Here is an 18,916-nt window from a genome sequence, read left to right on the forward strand (position 1 = left end):
ACTGTGGGCAGATGAAGTGGGGGACGGCATGACACTGGGGGCAGAGATGGAGGGACATGAAGCTCAGGGCAGATGAAGGGGGGGGACGGCATGACACTGGGGGCAGAGATGGAGGGACATGAAACTGTGGGCAGATGAAGTGGGGGAGACGGCATGACACTGGGGGCAGAGATGGAGGGACATGAAACTGTGGGCAGATGAAGGGGGGGACGGCATGACACTGGGGGCAGAGATGGAGGGACATGAAGCTCTGGGCAGAGATGGGGGAACATGAATCTGGGGAACAGATGGGGACATGAAACTGTGGGCAGATGAAGGGGGGTATGGCTTGACACTGGAGGGAGAGATGGGGGGACATGAAACTAGGGGCAGAGATGGAGGGGGGACATGAAACTGGGGGCAGATGAAGGGGTTATATGAAACTGGGGGGGGGACATATAATGTACGGGTGACTGTAGGAGGATTATACTGTGTGGTAGCACATGAAAAAAATTAATGAGAATGGGCGGAGTCAACATAAAAGTGGGCGGAGCTAAATATAATAATAAATATTTTCTCCCTCTTTCTAATCTTCAAAAGTTGTGAGGTATACCTAAAGCCATCAGAAAATACATATTTATGATGGCTTTAGCCACTGAGAAGCCGCGCTACTGCCTGCAGCAGCGCTATTCAGCTGGAACGCACGCCGTTATGGACGCGTGTTCCAAACTGAATGGGGCACTGCAACAAGAGGAACTGTATTGCAGGGTCACGGCATTAGAAAGGTTGAGAACCACTGTCCTAATAATTGACACCCCCCGTGACCCATGATAACGTACAGAGTCAGATACAATATGCTGGACTGTGCCACAGTCTGGCTCTACATTTAGCACTTATCCAACATTCACATGACCGTAGTATAAAACGGCCATATTTCTCAGCAGCCTTGTCTGTTTTCTTCACAGGTTCCTCATACACTTCAGTATATTGAGGGTTCTGTGAGCCCCTCATACGGCTACACTGCCTCCATCCCATAGCGAGTCATGCAGTTACAGTAAAGCATACTGTAATGGCTTCTACGTTTTGGGCATTTATTTATTTATTTTTTTACGTTTTGGGCATTTAGCACAGTCATGGGCGCCATAGGCTCTACTCATATGGACCATATCCAAGGATCCCTCAATAGGTTCAACTCATATGAAGGATCCGAGGGCGCCCCATGGATACCAAACGGCGTTGAGAAACGTGCATTTCAGGGCTGTTTTGTATCATGGCGTGTCATCTTCCGCAGCCCCGACCCGACCACAGACACAGACGAGTCCGTTCTCACAGTTTATCACACATTTCGTTCAAGCGAACAGCGCGCGCTCCGTCTCCCTCTCCTCCTCCTATATAACGTACAGGCACGTGACCACAGACACCACGTGACCATGACGTCAGACCTGCCTCTCGCATCTCTATTCTAGCATCTACCGCAGTGACAGGAGCGGAGCCGGGAGGAGGATGAGGAGAGCCGGGCCGGGGCAGCTGCGTCATGGCCTCCAATTCCACCGACATCGTCAGACAGGGCTACGTGCGGATGAAGAGCAGAAAACTCGGGGTGTGTATGGATATGATGGACCACACCTTTATAATCCTCACAGGAGCCCGCCCTGCATGAGCACCCTAATAAACACTGCCCCCCAAATAACAACGCCCTACGTGAACGCAGCACCCCAACAGTCACCCCTGCATGACCACTGTAACCCCAACAACGCCCAACGTGATGACTGCACCCCATCAATCCCGATCTTTTATTGCATGGTATACTGATCCCTATTACTACGTGTACAGTGTATCCTTACTAATCCCTATTGCTGCATGCACAATGATATAATTCATGGTATTACATTTACTATCCAGTGATATCATTGCTGTATTACATGCAATGCACAGTGATATAATCCTTACTAATCCCTAATACTGCATGTAGTGCACAGTGACATGATACTAATCCCTATTCATTTACTACACAGTATTACGATCCTTATAAATCCCTAGTACTTCATGTACTGTACAGTAATACAATTCTTACTAATTCCTATTAATACATTTACTGTCATCAAATCTTTACTAATCCCCATTACTAAATGCAGTGCACAGTGGCATAATCCTTACTGATCCCTATTAGTACATGTACTGTGCAGTGGCATAATCCTTACTGATCCCTATTAGTACATGTACTGTGCAGTGATATAATCCTTACTGATCCCTATTAATACATGTACTGTGCAGTGATATAATCCTTACTGATCCCTATTAATACATGTACTGTGCAGTGATATAATCCTTACTGATCCCTATTAATACATGTACTGTGCAGTGATATAATCCTTACTGATCCCTATTAATACATGTACTGTGCAGTGATATAATCCTTACTGATCCCTATTAATACATGTACTGTGCAGTGATATAATCCTTACTGATCCCTATTAATACATGTACTGTGCAGTGATATAATCCTTACTGATCCCTATTAGTACATGTACTGTGCAGTGATATAATCCTTACTAATCCCTGTTAGTACATGTACTGTGCAGTGATATAATCCTTACTGATCCCTATTAATACATGTACTGTGCAGTGATCTAGCTCTTACTGATCCCTATTAATATATGTACTGTGCAGTGGCATAATCCTAACTGATCCATATTAGTACATGTACTGTGCAGTGATATAATCCTTACTGATCCCTATTAATACATGTACTGTACAGTGATATAATCCTTACTGATCCCTATTAATACATGTACTGTACAGTGATATAATCTTTACTACTACTACTACTACTACTACTAATAATAATAAATTTTATTTAATCCCTATTAATACATATACTGTACAGTGATATAATCTTTACTGATCCCTATTAATACATGTAATGTGCAGTGATATAATCCTTAATGATCCCTATTAATACATGTAATGTGTAGTGATATAATCCTTACTGATCCCTATTAATGCATGTACTGTACAGTGATATAATCCTTATTGATCCCTATTAGTACATGTACTGTGCAGTGATATAATCCTTATTGATCCCTATTAATGTACTGTACAGTGATATAATCCTTATTGATCCCTATTAATACATGCACTGTGCAGTGATATAATCCTTACTAATCCCTGTTAGTACATGTACTGTGCAGTGATATAATTCTTACTAGTCCCTATTAATACATGTACTGTGCAGTAATAAAATCGTTACTGACCCCTACTAATGTACTGTACAGTGATATAATCCTTATTGATCCCTATTAATGTACTGTACAGTGGCATAATCCTTACTGATCCCTATTACTACATATACTGCATTGGATATTATTCTCACTGATCTCTATTACATGTCCTTTACAGTAATATACGTATTTAATATTATATACAGTGATATAATCCTTACAGTTGTTACTACATGTACTGTACAGTGCTATAATCCGTACTTATTTCTATTACCACATGTACTGCACATTGATATAATCCTTACTGATCTCTAATACTACATGTACTGTACAGTTGTATAATATTACTCCCTATTACTGCAGGTTGTGTACAGCGACAGGAAACTCAAGTCAATCCATTGCTTGATTAAAAAAAAGATATCCAAATTTTTTCCCAAATTGAATGAATACCCCTCTCTGGTCTTTTTAGAAATCGGTAGCCTTTAAGTTTTGAGCATACCAAAGGCTGAGATCTCTCACCCCGGCTGGTTATATGCTTGGCAAACTGACCTGCAGCTCTACACACCAGCTGGAAGTCACTTTTACTATATAAGGGAGCCTTCACATGGAGTGAACGCTCCGCTCATTCTGAACGTAAACTCGTTCAGAGTGAATGGCGTTAAAACAGATCCCATTGACTTGAATGGCTGCCGGCATACGTGCGCCACCCATTGAAATCAATGGGAGGCTTTTTTACCTATTGCTTTCAATGTGATACTTACACGCGTATGCCGGCACCCATTCAAGTCAATGGGATCTGTTTTTTACGCCGCTCACTCTGAATGAGTTTTACGTTCAGAATGAGCGAACGTAAACTCTGTGTGAAAGCTCCCTAAGGATGAGGGCCCACATTGCAGAAACGCAGCTTTTTTGTTGCAGATTTTGCTGTGTTTCTTTTTAGCCATAGTCAGGAATGGATTGATCTTATTGATTCCTATTTCAGCCATTATTGTCTTTGGCTCAAAAAAACTGAGCCAAAACCTGCAACAAAAAAAGTTATGTAACCAAATAAATAAAACAACAACTGTCTTTCCGAAACTTGGGGTCTAAGTCTATGAGACGTTGTATGTCATTCTAGCATAGACTTACCCTATATTCAGACAGTGAATATCAGCTTTGTGACTTTTTTTTTTTTTTAATGGTTGTCACACTGCGGTATGGAGTTTAGTCCGCGTGAATAAGGGCTATTTTATCAATATTTCCATGGAGTATCAAAAAAAATTAAACATGTATAAGTCATCCAAGGAAAGGGGTGCAAAACAGGCATTAAAAATTGACATTTTTTCACGGCTGATTTAATTTTCGGTCGTGTGAGTGTAGGCTAGCATAAAAACTATAAACTTGTGGCAGGACAGTCTGCCAATTATGTGACGGTCCAAGGGAACCCTTCAGATGCTGGATGACATGACAGGTAAGGGATAGCAGCCATCAATATGCTATAGTGTGCCATGTACAAAAGGGCCAAAGATTAAAACGATAATCGGAAAGGGTCTTTAGGTTAAGGCCCCACGTTGCAGAAATGCAGCCTTTTTGGCTGTTGCAAACACTCAGGAAAAAAAATGGTGCAGAAAAGCTCTGTTTTCATAAATGTAGCCTGTCAATTTTAGTGTTTTCCCCTGTAGATTTATTAAGGGAAATAACTACAAAGAAAACACAGCAAAATGCAGTCCGAAAAAATGCAATATGTTTTCTCAGCATTTTTTAGTCGTAGATTTTCTTAGGCCCGGTTCACATCTGAGTTCGGGCCATTCCGTTTCCCTCTCCGCATGAAAAATGTGGAGAGAAAAGTCCTGCAAGCAGAACTTTTCTCTTCATTTTTCGTGTGGAAATCACACAGACTCCATTCTCGTTGATGGGGTCCGTGGGTTTCTTAAAGTAACCACTTTTTTATACAAATTAGGTCCTTTATACAAATTAGGTTTCCATTTGGGGGGTCCCCAAGCAGTCCCCAAGATTTTTCTGCCTTCTGTTGAGCCAAAGCCAAGACTGGCTTTAAAAGGAATGCTAAATCCACTGCTTAATGTTAATAAAAAATAAAATTGGATCTGCAAAAAAAAAAAAATGCAGCTTTTTTGCAACATGTGGTCTCACTAGGCTCTATAAGTGTGTTGTCTGTGTTATTAATGGATCGCACACTGCCCCATTGTCTTTCTATGGCCCCTTAGACAGGTCCATGTAAGGGTGTTGTATGCCTGATCATTTTGCTGCCCATGAATAGGGACCCCTCGAATGGAATACTGAACGCATTGGCAAGCAGTGAGCTTATGAAAGCACACAGACCCCATAAACTATAATGGGTCCGAGTGTTTTCCATGCGCCATGCGGACAGAAAAGTACTTCATGAACTACTTTCCTGTTCACATGACTATTGTGGAGGCCGTGGGAATACAACGGGAGCACACAGACCCCATTAGGGTGCCTTCACACGGAGTTACGCTCCATGTTTTTGGTCCATTTTACACATGTAAAAATTGTATTTTTACATGTGCAAAATGTAGCAAAAGGCGCAGAGCGTTACTACGTGTGAAGGCACCTTTAGTCTATGGGGTCCATGTGCTTTCACTGCTCACCGCTTATTAATGCGTTCGGTATTCTGTTCAGGGGATCCCCATCCCGAACGCAGATGTGAATCAGGCCTTAAGGTGCCTCTGAGGGGTTGAGGCAGAAGGTGAGATTAAAAAGGGCAAAGCAGATTCTTACTACATTTCTGCCAGATATCAGTACTCATATTGAGTATGTACAGTTCATCCAGATTATTAATATACCGTATATTAGATATATTAAGTTTTATATATTGACCTGTACAATAGGAAGCTGGTTATAACTAGAGTTATGCTTTAAAAAGGACCTTTCGCCACCTCCACCAATTTAAGTTCTTAGAAGCTTTTAAAATGCACTACTCCACGGATTACAGCATAGTTGGAATTTTTTCGATGGCCTCTACCGTTCCAGAACAACAAGCGCAGGTAGTTTTGGTGCCTGATGTGTAAGCTATATAATGTTAGAAGGACAGTGTCAGGCAGGGGGTGTGCTTCAGAGCTACAATCTGAGGCAGCCAGTGTCAGAGCTCCAGTCTGACACCTCCTTCATGACAGTACATAGCCTATATAGCATATCAGGGACTAGACATAACAGCATTAATTGCTTGGAATGATGGGGGCTAGAGGGAAAATCCTACTGTGGTGGAATCAATGGAGCAGTGACTATTAAATGAAGTAAAGAACTGGACTTGCTGAAGGTGATGAGAGGTCATTAAGTTTGCCTTTTACTCTACCTTACTTACTCTTGTGGTTATGATGTTGGACCATTGTTGTCCTCTTGCTGGTAATGTAACACCCACTTATTAGGTATGATCATATGTATATTAAAATAATTTTAAAAGTTTGAAAATAAAAATGTTTATTAAACAAGAGTGCACAAAGCAAGGTCCATAAAGGCATGGTGGGTGAATTGTTATGGAAGAACTTGACTGGCCAACAAAGAGCCCTGACCTCAACCCCAATCTACACATTTGGGATGAACTAGAATGGAGATTGTGAGTCAGGCTCTCTCATCTAACATCAGTGTCTGACCTAACAAATGTTCTTCTAGATCAGTGATTCCCAAAGTGGCCCAGGTGGACCCCTAGTGGTCTCGGCTGCGACGCAAATTTCCATTGTTAGATCTAATTTTCACATTTTTTGACGAGTTTTGGGAATATGGTAGAAATGTAACAGCAGGGGATCCACCAAAACCAGTAAAATTTTGAAAGTGGTCTACGAGAAGAAAAGTTTGGGAACCTCTGTTCTAGATCAATGAGCATAAAATTCCCTCAAACATTAAAATCAAGAGTAGAAGCTATTTTGAATGCAAAGGGGGACCATCTACATATAGATTTAGAATGGGATGTCATACAAGTTTTTATAGGTATAATGTGTGGTGGTCCCAGTAGTTTTCTCCATATAGTGTATGTCCTACACAGTCTGTGTAATGATGTGTTAGAGATGAGAGATCACAACATAGTCCTATTAATATTATAAATGTGAAAGTTTGTGGGTTTGTGTGTTTGGATGTTTGCATGTTCGGATGTTTGTTCCTCAATCACGCAAAAACCGCTCCACCGATTTGGCTGAAATTTTCCACAAACATAGTTAATACACCCGATTAAACAATAGGCTACTTTTTGTCACAATAGCGCACATACGTTTTTCCCAGGACCCCCACAAAACTCAAACTCACACCACTATCTCTGCAATCTCACACACTTTGGACCCCGATTTGGCTGAAATTTTCCACAAACATAGTCCCTACACTCGATTGCGCAATAGGCTACTTTTCGTCACAATAGCTCACATACGTTTTTCCCAGGACCCTTTGGATGTTCGGATGTTTGGCGGTCAATCACGCAAAAACTGCTCCACCGATTTGGCTGAAATTTTCCACAAACATAGTCCCTACACTCGATTGCGCAATAGGCTACTTTTCGTCACAATAGCGCACATATGTTTTTTCCAGGACCCTTTGGATTTTCGGATGTTTGGCGGTCAATCACGCAAAAACCGCTTCACCGATTTGGCTGAAATTTTCCACAAACATAGTTATTACACTCGATTAAACAATAGGCTACTTTTCGTCACAATAGCGCACATACGTTTGTGCCAGGACCCCCACAAAACCCAAACTCACACCACCATCTGCAATCTCACACACTTTGGACCATAGCAAGCCACAAAATTCATATTGCCCTCTACAGCCTCGCCCCTAACCCCACACAATCTCATATACATATACTTTACCACTTTGCCCCTCACCTTAACGATTCTCTAGGAGGCGCTCTTTAACGCTCCGGAGCAGCCATGTTTGCCCCCACCACTCTGACAATCCACGACACCGCCCACCCATGTCAATACAACTAGGTGGTCTAATAAATGCAAAAAAAAAGTTTAAAAAAAGTAAAAAAAATATAAAAAAAAAAAAAAAAAGGATTAAAAATTCAAATCACCCCCCTTTCCCTAGAACACATATAAAAGTAGTTAAAAACTGTGAAATACATACATGTTAGGTATCCGCGCGTCCTAAATCGCCCGCTCTACAAAGTTATACAAATATTTTTCCTGTTCGGTAAACGCCGTAGCGGGAAAAATGGTCAAAAGTGCCAAACTGCCATTTTTTCACTGTTTTGATTCTGCTAAAAATTTGAATAAAAAGTGATCAAAGCAATAACATTTCCCAAAAATGGTAGAACTACAAAGTACACCCGTTCCCGCAAAAAAAGACGCCCTATACATCCCCGTGCACGCACGTATAAAAAAGTTACGGCTGTCGGAATATGGTGACTTTTCAAAAAATAATTTTTTAACACAGTTTTGGATTTTTTTTAAGGGGTCAAAATGTAAATAAAACCATATAAATTTGGTATCCCCGGAATCGTAACGAAACACAGAATACAGGGGACATGTCATTTTGGTTGCACAGTGAACGCTGTAAAACCAAAGCCCGTAAGAAAGTTGCAGAAATGCATTTTTTCTTCAAATCCACCCCATTCTGAATTTTTTCCCTGCTTCCCAGTACATTATATAGAATAAATAATGGTGGCATCAGGAAGAAAAAATTGTCCCAGGAAAAATTAAGACCTCATATGGCTCTGGGAGTGGAGAAATAAAAAGTTATGGGGTTTAGAAGGAAGGGAGTCAAAAACGAAAATCAAAAAATGCCATCGGCGGGAAAGGGTTAACTTCAAATACTTCTGTCCCAAAGTCACTATGTAAAGATTCTCACAACACCGTATATATAGCAGCTCAAATACAAATTACATCCAACACAAAAGTCTCACGTATTCTCTGAATTACAGCAAAAACAAGATACAAAGTTACATTTCATATCCCATACCTTATACACAGTACGAAAACCTTACCCGCACCTGTATATACCCACTGCTACAATCACCGCAGACCAAGTCGCGGGTACCAGCTAGTAATTAATAAAACATTATTGCTTTTCTCCAATTCAAACCCGAGGAAATCCTAGTGTTTAGATGAAATACCCATTATGCCTCTATATCTAGTAACATGAGCGTTAGAACATCCTCCTGTGGAAATCTTTACATTTATCCATCTCAAAGACTTAACGTTAACTAAGTGCTAATACACATGACAAGAATTAGTGGCCCATGCACTAGCCATTGTAGTAAAGGGGTTGTCTGGGGATTTAAAATTTGATCCAGTGAGTGATGGTGCCTTACATGAACAGACCCTGTTCTCCAACGCCGTGGTCTCTCCACACAAGTTTAGATATGATCCTTAAGAAGGGAATATCCCTTTAAAACTCTTTATGATGTAGCTAAGTATTCTTGAAATCAGTAATGATACATAAACTACTGGAGAGGAGGGGGCTTTCTGGTACTATAAATGTGCTGCAAATTACTGTATATCTTTGAACAGCATGGGTTAGCCCATGTTCATATCTGCATTTGGATTCCGTCCGGGGGAGTCCGCATAAGGACCCCCCCGAACAGAATACCAAACGCAATTGCAAGCACTGGTGCAGTAGAAGCACACGGACCCCATAGAGTATAATGGGGTCTGTGTGCTTGGCGAGCGCTGCCCGCACAAATCATGAGTACAGGAAAGTAATTCTGCTAGGAGTAATTGTACAATAGGAAAGAATTAGCTGAGAAAAGTGAACTGCAAATACATGCAGGCATAATGCAGCCTATAAAGGTAAATTCACACAGAGGTTTTTGAAGTGGATTTTGACGCGAAATCCGCCTCAAAATAAGCCTCCAAAAATGGTTCTCATTGACTTCAATCGGAGCTGCTCGCTTCTTTTTTCCTTTAGCTAATAGCGGAAAAAAAGAGTGAGCTGCCCTATCTTGTCGTGGATTCTGCGGCTGACTCAGCTGCGGCGTGAGGCTCCCTCCTGATTAGGCCCATTCTTTGGGTCTAATCCGGAGCAGAATGCCGCGACTGGATGCCATAAAGGAGCATAGAGAGGCCACCCCAAAATGGCCGTCGGCCAGCTCCTGTATTGAACTGCAAGAGCGGCTACCCAAAAATGGCCGCCGGCCGGCTCCTGTATTGAACTGCAAGAGCGGCTACCCAAAAAATAGCCGCCGGCCATTTTTGGGTAGCCGCTCTTGCAGTTCAATACAGGAGCCAGCGGCCATTTTGGGGTGGCCTCTCTATGCTCGTGTATAAAACTACGCGAGCATAGAGAAGAGGCGGAAGTTGCTGCAGAAGAAGGAGGCGGCGCAGGAAAGAGCTCTTGGGCAGCAATGGGGATGCGCTCATCGGCCTTTCAGCGCTGGGGCCCGCCCTCATTGCTGCGGAGAGCTCATTTGCATACCGGTTAAAACCGGTATTTCTACGGAACAGCGCGGCGGAGACCACGTCTAAAGGTAGGAGACGAATAGCCTTTCTTAAGGCTATTCCAACGTGTTCATTAGGAAAAAAAAGTAGTTTAATGGTAGAATCCTTTTAAGAAGCAGCTGCACACCATAGAAGAAATAGAATGACAATTTTCTCATTGTGTGAAGCTGCTGCTTTTTGTTTTTTTTCATAAAAAAAAATGCTTGCGCTTTTCAAAATTGCAAACAGACGTGTGAATAAGGCATCGCGTCCTGTCCGTTAATACAACGGCCACCACACCACTGTGGAATCCTGTTGTGTGAATGAGCACTTAGACAAAGTTCTCAGAGGTCATTTTTTTTACACTTTTATTACATTTTGTAAACAGATGATTATCACACTTACGTTTTTCTATTAAAAAATGCATAATAGAACAAAGCATCAACATAGCTATTAATGGAATCGCCAGAATTACCACCCAAAAAGGGCAGAAAATGCAGAGAGAAAAGCGCTGCTTGCATGGAAAGTGGAATGGGGAATGAAATTCCCAGGTGGAGACCGGTCGCAGGTGTGAACCTAGCTTTAGAGTCCCTTCACATAGGTAAAAAAGCCTCCCATTGATTTCAATGGGTAGTGTGCGTACCCATACCCATTCAAGTCAATGGCATCTGTTTTTTACGCCGCTCACTCTGAACGAGTTTTTACTTTCAGAATGAGCGAGCGTAAACTCTGTGTGAAGGCTCCCTACATTCGGGAAAACCTGATGCGGCCCAGCCTCACTCAGACTCTACCTCCAGCGGCCCTCAGGTAAATTGAGTTTGAGATCCCTGGTGTAGAGGAAAGTCATCTACAGCAATTCACAGCAGAGTCTGGGGGAAGATCTTGTACAGCAGTTCACAGCATCTTGCAGGAGTCTACATTATCTACAGAAGCTTATAGCCTAGTGTAAGAGGACGATCACCCACAGCATCTCACAGGGAGAGAAGGAAGGTGTAAGAACCATGACCGTAGCAGCGTGTGCCTGGTTGGGTATGAATTTCATGAAGGAAAACATATGCATATATTAAAAATATTCTGTTCTTGTATATATTTCCATGAGCCACAAGCTGTTTTAGTTCTTACAGTGCATAATCCATTACAGAAGCTTTCTGATGTCTGTGCATCTGATATCAATTCTGCACATGATCATTGCTCAGCCACTTCTCAGCACAGTGTAGGGGCCGATCTTAGTGAGAGAAGAAAGATGGCGGATGAGATACATAGGTGTGTAGCAGAATAAGTAGGAAATTTTATTCCATCAAAATGTATACATTTCTTTATTGATTGAAGTTTTTTATACACATAGGTCACCACAACCCTTACCTATATTTGGACAGTGTTACACAACCGTATTGGTTTTGTGGTCCGCAAGTTGCTGATCAGCAACACTACTATTTTAGAGTTCCATGGGCGAGTCCGTGCAGTGCCATGAATTTACAGCCTTTGCAAACCTGCTTTATTCAGTGCGGACCTCGGTCACGGCACACCACGAATAAAATATCCGGTGGTGTAAGAGGCGCACTGAATACAATGTGTCCGCAAATGGTCCACAATTGAAAACCCGCAATTGCTGACTTAAATTATGTTCATGTAAGTCCAGCCTAAGGCATGGGCTTTAAAGTGATGTAAACATTAGTCTATATTACTATGTATTCTGTACAACCCTTAATAATTACTCTATGTAGTGTACAGTGATACAATACTGTAATGAGTAATCTCTATCCTACATGTACTGTACAGTTATATTCCTCCTTTTCTACGTGTACGGAATAGTGATATAATTCTTCCTTACTGTTCCCTATTCCTACATGTACTGTACAGATATTGATACAATCCATACTAATTCCTATTGTATGTGCAATACAAAAAGAGTCCAAGAGTAAGTGGCACTATCGCTTATATTGTATTGCTGTATATGCACCCTGTAGTTCTAAAGGCATATGGGTACGGTCACTAAAACCAACTCCCGGGTGGTGCTCTACATCCCAATGTATAGTGGAATAGAATATATGGAAGGAAAGAAGGGGGCACTCACCCATTCAAAGAGTTTTTCTTTAAAAAGGTATTTCTTTATTTGAAAACGAAAAAGTAAAACAAACCAGGAGGGAGGATTGACATGCAAGGGGCGGCACAGGTGCTTTCTCAAGCCAGGTATGCGTCCTGGACCTTCTTTCCTTCCATATATCCTGTTGTATGCGCTGTGTAGTGACATATCTACAACTTCTTACTACTATTTGTTCTGTACATTAATGTAAGTATTTATCCCTATTACTACGTACCAAGAAAAAACTGGAAATAGGCACTCACAGTACAAATTTATACTGTATATAAAAAATATCAAAATTTATTAGGATCAAGTTAAAATTACATACATCACAAATGAGATGAAACAATATCAAGGAACAGGTAGGGCCCAAAAATACTTAATGCATAAAGTAGACACACAAAAGGTGCGACTTTCACTGTCCCACCAGGATCTCCGATCATTCAGGATGGCTCCTCACCAAATGCCAGTGGCGCTTTATAGCTCCTCTCCTTCAGCCTGTTCTCAGTTGTTTACACTAACTTAGAGAACGAACACAGAGAGGACAAACACAATGACATACGCAGAGCACTGTGATCACAGCCACAATGGGTCCAGGCATCAAGAGTGTAGAGCACTGTGATCCAAGCACCAGGGTTATAGAGCAGCGGGTGCAGAACACTGATCCGGGCAGAGGGGTGGATTAGACTAATGTTAGGGCTTGTGCCCATTGTTCTTGTATTAGGAGGGTGGTTGAAACATTATATGTATGTTATGGTGAACAGATCTATACAGACTCAGGCAGAAGATCTCTGCTCTATACAGACATGACAGAAGGCCTGGCTCTAAGTGTGTGGTGATGATCTACAATATTGCTCTACTAACCCTCTTTTTCAAACGCTGTGATCCAATTTTCTTTTTCCCATTTTTGATTCTCAGTGTGCAACTTTTTGGGAGAGTCTGCACTCTGTAGACAAAAGCCACCTTCACTGTTATCTTCACCCTCTTCTAACTTTAACATAGCCTTTTACTTTTCTGCTTTCCATAATTTTATCAAATAAAACTTGTTTGACCTTTGACTCTTTCATCTGCAGATTTACCGCCGTTGCTGGTTGGTGCTCAGAAAATCCTCTAGTAAGGGACCATGGAGATTAGAAAAGTATCCAGACGAGCGGTCAGTCCTCCTCCGCATGTCCCCTAAGGTGAGTGAGTGTTTTACTTTTTCAGTACTTTTTTTATTTTTCTTCTTTCAGCTAGTTTTCCCAAAGAATTTTCCCACTAACACCACTTATACCCTAGAACAGTGGTCCGCTACCTTTTTTGTACCAAGGACCACTTTCAGTATGGCCAATTTTCATGTGGCTTTGTAGGGGGTGGTGTTTTCAGTGGCATCTCCCAGGTCATTGAGGACCTCTATACTAGAATATGGAGCAAGTGTCTGATCACTGTGGGTACAACCCCCAGTGAGCGCAAGAGTGGAGGTCCCTGACCCCTTCCTGTGTGAATACAATGGCTAGTGCATATGCATGACCACTGCGTCACTCACTTGGCTGAAAGCAGTACCCTGTTATCTCCATCAGTCGCATAGAGTTGAGTGGTGCACCATTGCTCTATTCATATAGAAGACTTAGGAATTCACATTCTTTTGATGTGCTAGAAATGCTGCTAGTGTAAGAAAAGATTTTAATAAGATGCTCTAGTTAGAGCCTTGTAGGGTGTATCCAGCTGCATGTACCAGGTGTATGAAACCAATGGCCACACCCATCCATATTATAGCTCCTATGGAAAGCTATGTCTAAGTCCACAGTGTGGACTTGCCTCCCTACCTCCAGTTTTATATTCAGTACTGCTTCTGGAAAGGAGATGGTACAATGCCGCTCATTGTGTGCTTGAGGCCTTAGGCTAGTTGCACATGGGCGTTTACAGTCTGGAAAATACTACCTGCATATTAGCCAAATTTTCCTGACTGCACTGTCGGGCGTCCCAGCCTCCCAGTGTCATAGTAAGGTCTCATGTACACTCCCATGTACATGAGCCGGGTCCATGATTGAATGGCGTGAATGATATTTGTGACATCGGCACCTCCACGGCCCATTAACTAGCTTCAGTGAACTCGGGCCGTAAAATGGACAGGAATACCACTTGTGCTGAGTTGTGCCCCAGGCGCAATAATATATGTGTGTGTGCTTGGGGCCATATAATATAACAGGTCAGTATGCTAGCTGTGAAAAACACAGCTATCCTGTTTGCAGGGTTTTTGGAGTAGGCTTGAAATATAAGCCCTACTCCAAAAATATGCCCTAGTTACAGTCAGCGCCTCCAGTGCTAAGTTATGTCACATGACGTCACAGTGACAGAGAATAGGCATACTATAGCTCCCAACTGTCCAGGACAAGTGCCCCACTATCTCTAGCCATGGCAGGGCAAAACCCACTCACTGACTCCTAAGTTCCACTCCAGAGTCCCGCCTCACAAGTCCACCTTCCAAGTGCCACTTCCTGAATCCCATGTCCAGGCCACAACTATGCTATGGGTACGGCTACCTACATGTCCAGATGTAAGGTACCACTCCTGCTCACTCCTACAGATGCAGCCACTCCACTACAGCACCTCCCTCTAATGTAAAGGACAGGAGATAGAGAGGGCACGGGGCCACTGCTACACAAAGTGTTTAGAGAGAGAGAGGGTGGCAGTATGTTTGTTATAGACCCACTGACCCTGCACCAACAGCTGTGAATGTAAGTTAGGGTTTGGGTTACTAACCCTAGCCGTTTTACAAGATTTGTCCAGAGCAAGTCAGAAAAGATTATGATTCACTCTGGTGCCTGAAAAATAAGACTTAATACGAAAATAAGCTCTAAACTTTTTTTCAGAGAAAAAAATAATGTAAGACCCTGTCTTATTTTTTGAAAACCACTGTAGTGCTCAGATAATGGATACACAGTTGTGTGCATGAGGCCTTATCTGTGAGGCTGAGACTCCTATCCTGTACTGTAATCTTGGTAGTCCCATGGTGATGCATCATAGAAAATCATTAACATTAAAAAATTTCTACTCCTCTAACTGGGTCCAACTCTCTTGCTCTTATCTCAGGTGATGGAGATCAGCAATGTTAAATGCATTATGCGGCTGCCTAAGGAAACCAAGAGGCAAGCCGTGGCCATTATTTTCTGCGATGACTTAGCGCGCACGTTTACCTGTGACTCAGGTGAGTCGTGAACTCGGCAAAGCCCTAGAATCTGGATAGTTCATATTTCCCATGAAATAATCTTTCATCTATCTGTAGTGGTAGGGGGTCTGTGTAATGGTCTGTTTTACATTGTAGAGCTGGAAGCTGAAGAGTGGTTCAAGGTGCTATCCATGGACTGTCCCGGCACACAAGTTAATGACTGTAACCTTGGAGAACCAGATCTTCTGACTCCAGGAGTGCAAAGTGAACAGACAGGTGAGAGTATAAGCAGGAGGTCTTCTGTGTGCGTGAGAGTAATTTGTGTATCCCCATCATTCAAGCAGAAGGGGGCACGATAGACCCAGTCCAAGGATACACACTGCATCTCTTTGTATGTTACTTTTCAGAACGCTTTAGCGTCTTCTTGTTGCCGTCTTCTAATCTGGATGTGTATGGAGAGTGCAAAATGCAAATAACAGAAGAAAATCTCTACCTCTGGGATCCCCACAATCCTCGCACCAAGCTGCTGTCCTGGCCCCTCTGTGCTCTGAGACGATATGGTAGTGACTCTTCGCGGTTCACTTTTGAGGCAGAACGGTGAGGAGATGGTCTTAGAGCTCAGGGGAAGCTGTTATAGTTACAGTTGTAATGTATTAAGAATCTCCTTCTGCTTAGTGTACAGATCCTAGACAGCAATAGCTGCATCTGGTGATCTGTCAGTCTCTCAGGCTATTGGAAAGCTGAGCGCTGTTTGGTTTATGGCCATTGAGGTCACATTTTATTGCCAATTCGTATAATAATCCTTGTGCCACAAATCAAGCACAATATGGAGATGTTATGTAATAACATAAGTCCCATAAAAGACACCACAGAGAAAGTAGAAGCAAAGCAGTGGTTCGCTCACCTAATACAGTGCATGTGATCCAGCCTCTAATGCAGTCCAAAGGCAGCAGTGATCCAACACTTTGTGTACAGGCCATAAGACACTAAAATCCATGTATACAAGCAGCCTAGCACAAACACTGCTGCTGTTTGGAGTGCATTTTCAGGATTTCGTAGATGCTGTAGCTCCCCCTCTTGCTTTTCACAGGTGGATGGTAGTATGAACAATATTTTGTTTTTTAAAAAAAGGGGGGGGGGGGGAGCGATTATTTCATTACACTTTTTTGTCTATTGGGGGTTCAGTACAGCAAACTATGGTCTGGAAATCACCGGCTCAATAGATGGGATAATGATGATCAAATGATTAAAAAAAAAATTGAATCAAATTATTCAGTATTGGGTATGAACATCATGCACGTACACACCATGACAAGATATTAATTAGATTCATAATGGTTGAACTGGTGCCCTGTGAAGGCCCCTCCCTTTGTCTATCATTGTGTCCATATTAAAGAAAGACTCTTCACTGAAGAGGATAAACCTCCATTATTATCTTGTTGTGTACCATGATAGACTTTGAGAGCAGTGGAGCACAAGTAGCTGGACATCTTCAGTATAGCCCAATGTTCTACAAACGCCTTCTGATGGTTTGTGCTGACAATGATTACCGCCCTAAGCTTGGGATGTGATGCCCAATTTCACCTGCAGTACAAAATGGATCACTCTGCATCTTTCTTCCAATCAGATGATCTTTCTGTGCAGTGATTCTCCTAACCAACTTGACACACAACGCTCAACAGTAATGACATCTTAGCCTAGGTGTGTAGTGATCTGCCAGAGTGATTCTCCCCCTCTTTGCAACAAGTAGCAATAACTCTCACAACAAAAACTGGTGCATTGCATAATCTCCCAACACCACTTGATATAATTTTTGAGGTTTCATATGGCTTAAAGTATGGTATTTAATGTGGCTTTTTTACCCCTCCCGCATAACACAGATTGGAGGTAGATGCTTCAAAATTTGATTTGTAGATCCTGGTGACATCTGCAACTTCCTTATAGCGACCCCTTTATTCTGCAATTTCAATATGGAGTGTGAGAGCAGGCAGATACGTAATGGGAAATGTAGTTTGTCCACAGATTCACTACATGTAATAAACAGTGAAACAGAGTAGCAAGTAAAATAAAGCCAAGCAAAGGGCGCACAAGGGAACAGTGAGTATTTAGCACTACTGTAGATGTATGTGAAGATAATTTTTGGAATAAGCTAGCATTACATAGTTTGCCTGTATCTGTCCTGAAAATTTCTATGTGTTTTAGGGTGTGTGGGATCAGCGAGGGACTTTACACCTTCCAAACCCTTCAAGGACAGCAAATCTATGAGCGAGTGCACACAGCCGTCCTGGTTCTGGCTGAACAGCACAAGAGTCTCCTTCTTGATATGGAAAAAAATTCCCGAGTGAGTGATTTTTTTTTTTTTTAACTTCCTATAAGGTGGTGCTTCAAGTACCAGCCTTACTTAATCCTGTACTTGCTCATGCAGTCTTACTTTTTTTTTTTTAGCTGAACAAGGAAGCAGAGAATGTGCCTCATCCCGGTCCAAGCACCTCGATGCTGCCCCGTAGCGCATACTGGCATCATATCACCAGCGGCCAGAGCAGCGCAGAGTCTTCCAGCAGTAGTAAGTGAGCAGCAGATCCATGTGCTGCAATTCTCTCCATAATCTGTCCCCTGGGTGAGTATTGTCACTAGTCCATGTTAAGAGAGAACATCTACCCATACTCTCTACTGGATCCACATTACATCATCCATCTCTTCCCATAATGGAATATAATTGCTGGTTCACTTTGGTGTTCAAGTTCAATGACCATGTTCACAGTAATCCTAAATAGAGGTAAAGGTTTTAGTATTGAGTCCACCATTCTGTCTCACACCCACTCCCCCTTTTTTTTTTCTGCAGAACCTCACAGTGGAAGAGATTCAGATCCAATTACAAGGAGGACATTTGCTCGGAAACTGCCAACATCAGCCTCTCAGTGACCAAATCTGCCTCACTCTGGCCAGACATGGACTCCAAGATTACAGACATACACACTGGATGGCACCTTGTCCAGGAACTGCTCTGTGTTCATTTGAGGAGAGTGCAGGCACCTGGGGGGGGAGGGGGAATTCTGGAGGGAAAAAAACAAACCAATTTTGCACTATAAAAGAAAAGATTCAAGTTTTCCTGTTCTGTGGT

The 18,916-nt window shown here is 42.3% G+C and overlaps 1 protein-coding gene across 1 annotated transcript; it reads left to right on the forward strand.

Annotated features, from left to right (window-relative positions):
- Window positions 1-1,420: 1,420 nt before the first annotated feature.
- Window positions 1,421-18,898, forward strand: DOK4 (docking protein 4). Its single transcript, XM_075282249.1, has 8 exons — window positions 1,421-1,579; window positions 13,721-13,828; window positions 15,720-15,834; window positions 15,952-16,071; window positions 16,203-16,392; window positions 17,998-18,136; window positions 18,241-18,358; window positions 18,638-18,898. The coding sequence occupies exons 1-8, from the start codon at window positions 1,514-1,516 to the stop codon at window positions 18,715-18,717; spliced, it is 936 nt and encodes a 311-aa protein (XP_075138350.1). The 5' UTR covers window positions 1,421-1,513; the 3' UTR covers window positions 18,718-18,898.
- Window positions 18,899-18,916: the final 18 nt, after the last annotated feature.

This window comes from Leptodactylus fuscus, chromosome 7, assembly GCF_031893055.1.
Source record: "Leptodactylus fuscus isolate aLepFus1 chromosome 7, aLepFus1.hap2, whole genome shotgun sequence".
NCBI lineage: Eukaryota > Metazoa > Chordata > Amphibia > Anura > Leptodactylidae > Leptodactylus > Leptodactylus fuscus.

What these genes read in the sequence shown, in the direction of transcription:
- DOK4 (XM_075282249.1), top strand. Translation starts at nt 1,514, where the DNA reads ATGGCCTCCAATTCCACCGACATCGTCAGACAGGGCTACGTGCGGATG. An exon ending in TCCTCCGCATGTCCCCTAAG is followed by an intron (nt 13,829 to 15,719) that starts GTGAGTGAGTGT and finishes CTCTTATCTCAG; the next exon opens with GTGATGGAGATCAGCAATGT. An exon ending in ATATGGAAAAAAATTCCCGA is followed by an intron (nt 18,137 to 18,240) that starts GTGAGTGATTTT and finishes TTTTTTTTTTAG; the next exon opens with CTGAACAAGGAAGCAGAGAA.